The sequence below is a fragment of the Drosophila albomicans genome, chromosome 2R (assembly GCF_009650485.2).
Source record: "Drosophila albomicans strain 15112-1751.03 chromosome 2R, ASM965048v2, whole genome shotgun sequence".
Taxonomy (NCBI): Eukaryota; Metazoa; Arthropoda; class Insecta; order Diptera; family Drosophilidae; genus Drosophila; species Drosophila albomicans.
In genome coordinates this window covers 7,845,041-7,855,762 of record NC_047631.2, presented here as the reverse complement: position 1 = coordinate 7,855,762, position 10,722 = coordinate 7,845,041, and the positions used below count along the sequence as shown (strand labels likewise).

Genomic DNA, 10,722 nt, shown 5'->3' with positions numbered 1-10,722 from the left:
CTCCACTTCCGGTCGGTCTGACTGTCAGCGACAACAAAAGGCATGACACACACATCCACACAGTCACAGTCACACACTTATGCGCTGACACTCACACAGATACGTATTCTATAACACAGCTAGAATTTATGATCTCCCATTATATTGGTGTTGTATTTTTAGAAATCTTTCGCAGCCCTACCAAATAAATAATAATAAATTTTGCGCTTTTTATGCCATTTGTGTTGTTTGGTTTATTTCTCATCTGTTTCTCACATTTCTTATGACAGTGTCAACATTTCTTTAGCGTCTCTAATGGAATCACACACACACACACTCTCTCACCATTGCGACAGATAAATTCTTACATGTATTTTCAATCAGTTTGTTATTGTTGCTTAGCTCGGGTTATAAATTTGCTTGAGCCTTCCACGGGCGAAGTAAGGCAACGGTAACGTAAGAGTGTTTTACGAATAATTTCTGATTTTATGTGGACACACACGCACACACGTACACCCATACACACATATTACATATATACAATGAGATCTGCAGACGTTTTTACACATGTGGCGCCATAAAGTGGCCGTAGATGTTTCTGTTTCTGTTTTTGTTTGTCATTTAATAGATTTTTGATATTGATTTCTAATTTTTCGTGGAGACCTTTGTGAAAATTGCCACCACACACTTGTGAGCGTGTGAGTGTGTATGTATTGCATTGATTTCGTAATTTACGAGCGATTTGATGAATTACGCAAATAATTTTTGGTGTTTTTATTGTGGTTCCTTTGTGGTTGAGTCTGTGGTGGCTTTTGTTGTTGTCACTTTAAGGGTATTGTTGTGTGTGTGTGCAGTTGATTATTGCTTTTTTGTATTTTTGCGGCTTTTGTTGTCTCTTTGCATCAACAAACATCGCCTTCATTTAATCTTATTAAGTTAAATATGACTAAACAAGAAGTGTTGCCTACATCCTGGCGCAAAAAAAAAACCATAAACACGTATGAGCATGAGTTTACAACAGTTTCGGAAGCAGAATTTAAGGCCGCTGATAAAATTAAAGGCCTGCAAGAAACTTGGCCAAATGTTAATAGACTGAAGGGTGACTTTGACATTCGGAAATGGGGTCAGCAAAATTGCTATAAAAAGACTGTACTTGAAAGAAGCTTTCTTTTTCATAAAGCAGTGTATGTTTTGGAGTTCGGTAATTCAACTGAATATTAAAATTGGCGGACATCTTTCGAGTATAGTTTTCTACTTTTTTTATTAAATTTTTATTTTATGATCTTATTGTAATATTGATAAAAATTCTTATAAATATAGTATTGATTGAAGAACTGTTTGGATTTTCAGTTATGCTAGATGGTGAAATAAAGAGAATGCGTGTATAAAATATAAATGAAACGTTTTTTGAGTTTGATCTTTGATTCTCGATGATCGCTAAAAAAGTGAGCAAAGTTAATTCATTGTGTGTCCAGCTTATATTACTTTGTTAATAGTAAAAGTACTACATTTTGATATTTTAAGCAATGACCTAGCTTGCTTTGCTTTGCTTTGTACAATGTACATCCCACAAATATGGTCTATAAATATTTACCTTTCAATTTAAGAATTAGTTTGTGATTATGATATGTTTATAATTCACACATTAAGTACGTGTATTTTGTAAACACTTGTGCATACGAGTATTTTGATTGTGGCTTTGCATTTGATGCATATCAACAGTTCAATTGAAATAGCAATTAAAATAATTGTCATAACGAATGGAAAACCACATCCCGTGGCTGACTCTTCATTTGCATAATAAATAACGAAACGAGCTGTCCAATTTAATTTTCAGCTGTAAAAACATTCGAGAAAAAAAAACAACACACAAACTCTTTTCAGTTTAACCGAATTTGGTTTAATGCTAAATGCACTTGTCAAGCCAATTTAAAATTAAATTAAACTCTAGTCACTGTCGCACACATACAACGACATTCGCATGCATGTACAGATTCATTTACAAAAATATTTGAATGTGTGTGTGCATAATATATGAGCTGAGCTGAACTCGACTAACAGACCGCAGCTGGGAACTTGCTTGAAAAGAGGACAAATATTTAGTGTGGTGTGAAATTCAATTGAACTTTTAATTGTAATAGTTCACACCCTGAAAATGTGCTGGTAAGCAAAGGGTATAATTAATAAAATTCCAAAAATATTCAGAAATAATTTATCAAAAGGTAGATTTACTTGTCCCTCATTAGTTTACAAATTTAAACAAAATATCTAAATATAACGTATACGCAATATCAGGCAATGAATTTTTAAAGTGTCTTTGGTTCGCGCTAAATTTATTATTTATAGTAGTTTAAAATGTTAAATATTCAAATCAATTGCTTAACTGATGATACCTGTAGGTTGAGATAATTCGTGAGTATTTGCATATTATATTACTGAAAGGCCTTTTAATTTATTTTATAAATAATCAGTAAACGCAAAGTAGGGCAACGATATTTCATAAATCGCTGCAGAACATTTCTTTGCTCTCTTTTGAATTTTTGCATTTTCAGCTTATTTAACTATCCTAAATAAATTGTATAAAGAATTTTATTTCATTAATTTCAAGAGTTTATTAGAACTGATTATTTTTGTTAAATGTTGGTGAGAATCACAACAAAGAATTGTTGACTCATAATTCCATTATCTTAAGAACTTAACATAACTAACAATACTTTTTTTTAAAATTTAAGATTTGACTTAGTTTACAACAAAAAATATATTTACACTTGAAAAATATTCAATAGTCGGAACCACTCCATATTACGATAAAATAAAACCTAAATAAAGCTAGCAATTAAAAGACAGCTTTTAGCTGAAATTGCCACCCACGGATTGTGTGTACAAAATGTTGTATATTCAGTATTGTGGACTAGATCGATTTTGGGAGCAACAACTATGTAAATTAATGAGCTCTTTCTGTGTAAATCCACTCCAAATTCCATTTCTAATTAAATCATTTTGAGGTCAACAATTTATACTTTGTTTGCTCTCTAATTCCAACACACACTCGCAGGCATTTAGCAATAATAATCGCTGCATTTTCGATTTGCATAAACATAAACTGCAAACAGATGAAGGAACAAAGTCAACTAAAACCGGTATTGGCATTCATTTACAATTGCATATTATGTATACGCCACGTACACGCACAGCGATGAAAGTAAAGAAAAGGGTGGCTGATGACAAATACCACTTGGTGGTGTTCGATTTAATTGTGGGAATTCTGCAGCCGTGTGCCTCAACATTAAAATTATATGAATGAGAAACTGAATTTTTAAGCGACTTCTGAACTATATATAGCTTAGCTCTTGCTTCAAGTGTAGGCCATAGATTTTCATTAACATGCACGGTCGGTCAAAGTCTCAGGGATTGCCCCGAAGAGAGACGAGTTTTCGTGTCCTTGTCTTATGTACTTGGCCCTTGACAACGCCGTGGGCGTTGCGTGTGAATTTTCAAATTCCGTTCCGAGTGCCTTGTAGGTCTAGGTTCAAAGTGAACTCAGATTTTTACATACGAAACTATGTACAACCGATAAATAGATATTTCAGCAGTAGTTTCAATGTTCCAAGATTTCTATTTTCATTAATGTCGGTGACTCGAAGGCGGCAAGTTAACTCGTTTCTCTTCGCGGCGATTATTAAATAAAAAACTTTGCACCACTTCAACTTATTAGTTGTCAGAGACAGAAATTATAAAGTCGTAAACTTACAAAGTTCTAAATGTTCTAAAATGATTGTTAATTCGTCGTAACCGTGCAGTGAGCTGTGCGCAATTTGAGGATAAATTCGAAATAAAGTGGAAAACTTTTGAATCAATCATTACATTTGAGTGCTTTTGAAAACAGTCGACAAGGTAAAAGTCAAAGTGATATTTCCGCTGAATGCGGCAATATAATAATTTAACATCATTACAAGAGTTGTAAACTTGTAAATTTAAATGTTTGGCAACAATATTTATAATTAGTGAATTTCTACAAATTTGTTGTAATTTGAACAGAGTAAACATTCAAATTGCATTTATTTCGCTTATTTATAATAAAAGTGAAATAGTTGAGATATAAATAAAATTAAATTGCAGTTGTTCCTAAGAGTAGAAGAATATTTAATTTATGATATTTTAACATATATATTTAGCAGAAATATTTGCAATGTAATTTAAACAATACTTATTATTTTAGCTCTTAAATAGATAAGATTTTGCCAAATTGAATTTCAATTGTTACACAAATTTTATAAAAAACTCGAGCAAACATCATTATCAATTAATGAGTATTATTTGTATAATATCACATATATCCACAATTTAATTAAAAAATAGTATGATTTTCATATGTTAAATACAAAATTTATTTAATATAATTTTTAACAAATATCTGTCAGATACTAATCTAAATAGATTAGCTGATTTAAGACAGTTTTAATTATCAAGAGTTAGAATTTAATTTAAATGAAGCTTGTGAGTCAGGACAACAAATTAGAAACATATATCAGACATGTTCTCATCTTCTATGAATAAAATATACTCGTTGTTGTTTTGTCACCAGTATTAAAGGCATTCCCAATCATAGCTAATTACGAACAAGAAAAGCGAAAAGAGAAAAAGAGAAAAAGGGAAAGCAATTAATTTTATTACGGATTTTGTTTAATGGACAGATGACATCTTCAATGCAACCGGGCAAATACACGGGCCTGGTGGCCGATCTGATGCCCAACATACGGGCGATGAGGTACTCGGGATTATTCATGCACAGCTTCACCGGTGGCAGTCTCTTCATGAAGAGAGTTTACTCATCGGTGCACATGTTTGTGATAGTCCTGCACATTTCAATGATTCTGGTCAATTTGGCGATGAATGCGGAGGAGGTCAATGAATTGTCTGGCAACACAATTACCACATTGTTTTTTACTCACTGCATTGTGAAGTTCGTTTACCTCGCCATCAATCAGAAGAACTTTTACAGGTAAGAAATAGGATTGCATTACAAGCTGTCATTAATTGCGCATTTCTTTGTTCGAAGGACATTGAATATCTGGAATCAGGCAAACTCGCATCCATTGTTCGCCGAATCGGATGCCCGTTACCATGGCATAGCTCTGGCCAAGATGCGCAAACTCTTCTTTCTGGTCATGTTGACAACCTTCGCCTCGGCCACCGCCTGGACAACGATTACGTTCTTTGGTGAGAGCGTGAAGTTTGCCATCGACCACAACACAAATGAGACCATCAAGGTTGACATACCACGCCTACCGATCAAGATGTTTTACCCATGGAATGCCGGCCATGGCATGTTCTACATGATCAGCTTTGTGCTTCAGGTCTACTACGTGCTCTTCTCGATGGTCCACTCGAATCTGTGCGATGTGATGTTCTGCTCCTGGTTGATATTTGCCTGCGAACAATTGCAGCATTTGAAAGGCATCATGAAACCGCTAATGGAACTCTCAGCATCTCTGGATACCTACAGACCAAATTCAGCGGCACTTTTCCGCTCGCTGTCGGCCAACTCCAAGTCGGAGCTGATACACAACGAGGGTGCGTAGAAGCTCGGTTTCCGGTTGGATGTAAGTCAACTAATTGCATGTCGAGCTTAAATTTAATTGCAGAAAAGGATCCCACCGCCGACATGGACATGACAGGGATATACAGCACCAAAGCCGATTGGGGCGCACAGTTTCGAGCGCCATCCACGCTGCAGTCCTTCAACGGGGGCACGAACGGCGGTCCCGCCGCTAATCCCAACGGACTCACCAAAAAACAGGAAATGATGGTTCGCAGCGCCATCAAGTATTGGGTGGAGCGCCACAAGCATGTCGTCCGGTAAGTCTAATGCTCAGATTTAAAGCCAGCTTCAACTACAGCATCGACATCAACATCGACATCGACATCGACATACATACAGACAACAGCACTTGAGTCTGAGCTTTGGGATTTGTAGTGTGCCAAGTCCTGTGGATGTTTCTAATCAATACAATTGAACCATGAAATATGGACTTGACTTCAGGCAAATGCAAAAACTATTGCAATAAATTTGCAAGGCCTGGACAGAACAAATCCCATCGCAATACAATTTTCATCTAATCTGCTGGCATCGAAAGCCAATTTCGTAAAAATAAAGCACAAAAAACTTTGCAAATTCTATGTAGATTCTTTTGTTATATGAGTTACAATAAATGTGCTGGCAACATACAGTTATTGTTTGCTTGTTTAATTAATTTCGTTCTCTTACATAATTACATTTTTGTATGAAACACTTCACACACTATTTTTAATTCCCTTTTTACACGGAACACATTATTTCTAATTCACTTTTTACAGTTAAAATATAGTATTACACACAATTATCAATGTTTTTTTGAAATTTCAAAATAAATTATTAGTATTTTTATCAAATTAAAAATTCCAATTCTTTCATAGCATAATATTTTTAATTAAACGTCTACAATATTAATATAGAAATTCCTACATAGCCCATAATAATAATTTCGAAAAGGAGGAGCTTATAATTTTCAAAGAATAACTAACTTAAATTGTATTTTTTTTAGTATTATATGTGTTAATTATTTTATTTAGAAAAGTCGCCATCGATCTTAATACTTTTACTCGCTTGAGAAATAAAAAATTTTGTGATACTTCAGCATAACCTTTATTTACCTTGTATAGTATTCTACATTGCTTGTCTTTTTTTATAATTTATAACATATAGTTTTCAAAAATGTATGTTATATTCATAATTCAAATATTAATATTTATATATTTTATATAAATTTTGAATATTTCGATATTTTTTACCCACAAAACTTTTTATACCCGCTACCCATAGGGTAAAAGGGTATTATAACTTTGTGCCGGCAGGAAATGTATGTAACAGGTAGAAGGAGGCATCTCCGACCCTATAAAGTATATATATTCTTGATCAGCGTCAACAGCCGAGATGATATAGCCATGTCCGTCTGTCCGTCTGTCCGTCTGTGTGTCTGTCTGTCTGTGTGTCTGTCCGTCCGTCCGTATGAAACACTGAATCTCAGAGACTATAAGAGATAGAGCTATAATTTTTTTTCGACAGCATTTGTTATGTTTGCACGCAGATCAAGTTTGTTTCAAATTTTTGCCACGCCCACTTCCGCCCCCGTAAATCATAAAAATCGAATAACAAGCCTAATTTTAAAGCTAGAGTTACGAATTTTGGTATATATAACAATTACTATAGTAGTTATGATTCCTGAAATTTGGTTGCGATCAGATAAAAATTGTGGAAGTTATTAAATAAATACTTTTGTATGGGCAAAAACGCCTGCTTACTAGGGCTCTGAGTTGCTTTGGCCGACAATCTGGTACATTGCACTATGGGGCATTTTCCATTTTAGCTGGCATTTAATATTACGAGTAAACCATAAGAGATTTTTTACTGCAGTTTTCGTTATTATGTTACTTTATTCCCAAGGAATGTATCATAGAAAAGTAGGCGTGGCAACACCTCTACCGCCCACAAAAATCGAAAAAAATTGAATATTACGGACACCTATGGAGTTAGTATTATAAAATTTTAACACCACTATGTACTTACCCTTCAGAATTCGACACGCCCCTTAAAATTTTTCCCCGCCCCTTCCGCCCACAAAATTTTGAAAAAACTAAATATTTTGAGCAGTTTTAGAGCAAAAGACCCCATTCTTGGTAGACATAATGTAAATCCTATCCCGGATGTGCACTGCAAATTTTGTGCCGATCGGATCAAAAACAAGGAAGTTATTCACAAAACATTGCTTCAGACGGCCCTTCACTCTATTTCCTACAGAGCTCTGCAGAGCACAAATCGGTGTTGGAAAACGTGAGGTTCCCTGAGAAAAAAGCAAATTGTGCCAATTGTGCGGAATTGTGCAGAATAAGACAACTATTGATGGATTAAGAATTGACAACACTTAAACATACACTTGAAGTTTTTGCTAACTTTTGCTAACTTCATTTTCAAAATCCTTTCCAAAGTTGAAAATTGTTCTTCAAAATCCAGCTTAAAAGGCTTTTAAAAATTTGCAAAATATTAGTATAAACACACACAATTTGATTAATTATTTACATTTAACATATAGTACAAACATGCAAATTATTATCCATCACTTCTTTTTTTTTTGTTAATAGCTTTCAACATAAATAAATGAATAACAAAGTTCACTCAAAAAAATATGCAAACTTAGCGCGCGTGCTTTCGGATGCAACAGCTGACTTTACAGCTGTTATGCTCAAAAGAGCTGTTAGATATACATATTTTTGGTACGAGCCATAAGTTTGATGTTCTGTTAATGCATTGACATTAACATTTTTCTAATTGGAACACTTTTCAAAAACCCCTAAATGCCAGCTAAAATGGAAAATGCCCCATAGTGCATTGTGCCGTCTATGGTATATTTTGAATGGTGTACTATATCGATATACCAAACATATCATTTGGTATATTTTTAGTATTTTTTAGTATTTTCGGTATATTTTGAAAATTATACCGCAATATTTTGCCTTTATTAAAAGTGGGTAGCGGGTATCTCACAGTCGAGCACACTCGACTGTAACTTTCTTACTTGTTTGTATTGTATATAAATTTTAAGTACCTATTTTTTTAGTATAATTTCGAATAGTTTCATTATATTGGATTCAAACCTAACCTGATACAGTTTTATAGTATATAAATCAAGATTTGGTCACAGCTATTTATCTATTTAATTATTTAGTTATATTCTCTAAAAATAATGTTTTCAATACTCGTATTTACTCTCATTACCCTCATTAAACAGTTGTTAATTATTCCATTTTCTGTGAACGCTTTAAAGAAACCTCGGTGTTTATTTATTCATTTCACCAATTGATTGTTCCCGAGGCGTTGTGTTTGCCTTCCTGGGTTTTCCCTTGTGCTGACTTTGGAATTGTGTATGGTTGCAATTGGTTTAGTTATTTGTTTGATTTATTATTGATCAACCTTTTACATTTTCAAGTCGACACTGAAGCCGACACAAACCACACACAGCACAGCATAGCACTTGTTGACCTGACCTCTCACTTTGACCTTTGTGAACTGAACTCATCTTTATATGTGTGGGTGTGTATGTGTATTTGTGTGTGTACACACAGGTTGGTCGCCGCCATTGGGGATACTTACGGAGCTGCTCTGCTACTGCACATGCTTATCTCGACCATTATGCTGACCCTGCTGGCCTATCAGGCAACCAAAATCAATGGAGTTAATGTGTATGCCTTCACGGTGATTGGATATCTCGGCTATGCGCTGGCCCAGGTGTTTCATTTTTGCATTTTCGGCAATCGTCTGATTGAGGAGGTAAGTGCAAATTGCTCGATTGCAAAACTTGCAACAACTAACCTGACCCACACACATACAACTACCAGAGCTCATCTGTCATGGAGGCTGCCTACTCATGCCATTGGTACGATGGCTCTGAGGAGGCCAAAACTTTCGTGCAAATCGTTTGCCAGCAGTGCCAAAAGGCCATGAGTATATCGGGTGCAAAATTCTTTACTGTCTCGCTGGATTTATTTGCTTCGGTGAGTTGCAATTCAAACCTCCTTCCCTCTCTACAACGTCCATCCATCGATGGCTTATAAATTTGCAAATTCGAAACTTTTTTTTCTTCTTTCCAGGTGCTCGGCGCTGTTGTCACCTATTTCATGGTGCTGGTGCAGCTCAAGTGAAAACTCAGCATGACAATGTGGAGGACAACTGCAATAAAATTAAATTTTTATAAAATGAATTCTATGTTGTGCTTATCAACAAATTGTGTCAAACTTTGTGCTTTATATTAGCATCACAGCAACAACCAAATCAGCAAGCAACAATAATAAGATACGAACACATAATCTTAATAATCCAATTAGTCGGGCATCAATAGAATAAACATGTTATCGTATTTCAGCAGCAACTAAACTAATTAATGATCAATTATCCATTTATCACAAATCTTTATCTCAATTGATTTATCCACTTTGAATTTAAAGCTTTGATTATAATCTCAAGACACTCAATAAATAAATGTGTAGAACAAATCCCGCATACTTTTGTTCGACTTTCTATGTGGAAGGGGGGATAGACAAGTAATTGGTTGAAAAAAAAAAAAATGTTGTTCCTTATAAAAATGATAGATATTACCTCTTAGAATAGCTCCACAACGTTATAGAACCTAATTTAAATTATAGGGAACTATAAACATGTCAGCTCTGCCAGTTCAACTTGCGGAACACCAACCTTAAACTAATTGTTCTCTACTATAAATGTGAACGTCCCTGATGTGTTTGTGGAAATGATTGCACATAAAGTATATCGGAGTATATCGGAGTAATTTTAATTGCATTCTCTTTAGAATAAAATTTGCATTTTAAATATTTTTTGTTTTTACTATTTTTTAAAGTTTACAGTTTAAATTTCTTCAGAACTTAAAATTTTGTGTTTAAAATGTCATAAAAAAGATTTCCTTTCTTGAATAAGTTGTGGGTATAGAAAAAGATAAATAAGTTATAAGTGCATATGCTTTTTGGAATCCAAAAAAAATAACGGTCCATAGTCAGAGCACCTTAAGTTTAAAGAGTTATTGCAACATGGTCCACAATAAACCGACATTTTTTTTTTTTTTTTTAAATACATTTGAAGTTCGATGAAGATTGCTAAACTCCATCCATTAAAATTAAGTAAAAGAGATACAGTCG

At 34.3% G+C, this 10,722-nt stretch overlaps 1 protein-coding gene across 1 annotated transcript; it reads left to right on the top strand.

The window, feature by feature from the left end:
- The first annotated feature begins 3,622 nt into the window (after nt 1-3,622).
- Nucleotides 3,623-10,034, top strand: LOC117575433 (odorant receptor coreceptor). The gene is made up of 7 exons (XM_034259637.2): nt 3,623-3,873; nt 4,674-4,981; nt 5,039-5,553; nt 5,625-5,838; nt 9,139-9,343; nt 9,412-9,567; nt 9,664-10,034. The coding sequence occupies exons 2-7, from the start codon at nt 4,674-4,676 to the stop codon at nt 9,712-9,714; spliced, it is 1,449 nt and encodes a 482-aa protein (XP_034115528.1). The 5' UTR covers nt 3,623-3,873; the 3' UTR covers nt 9,715-10,034.
- Nucleotides 10,035-10,722: the final 688 nt, after the last annotated feature.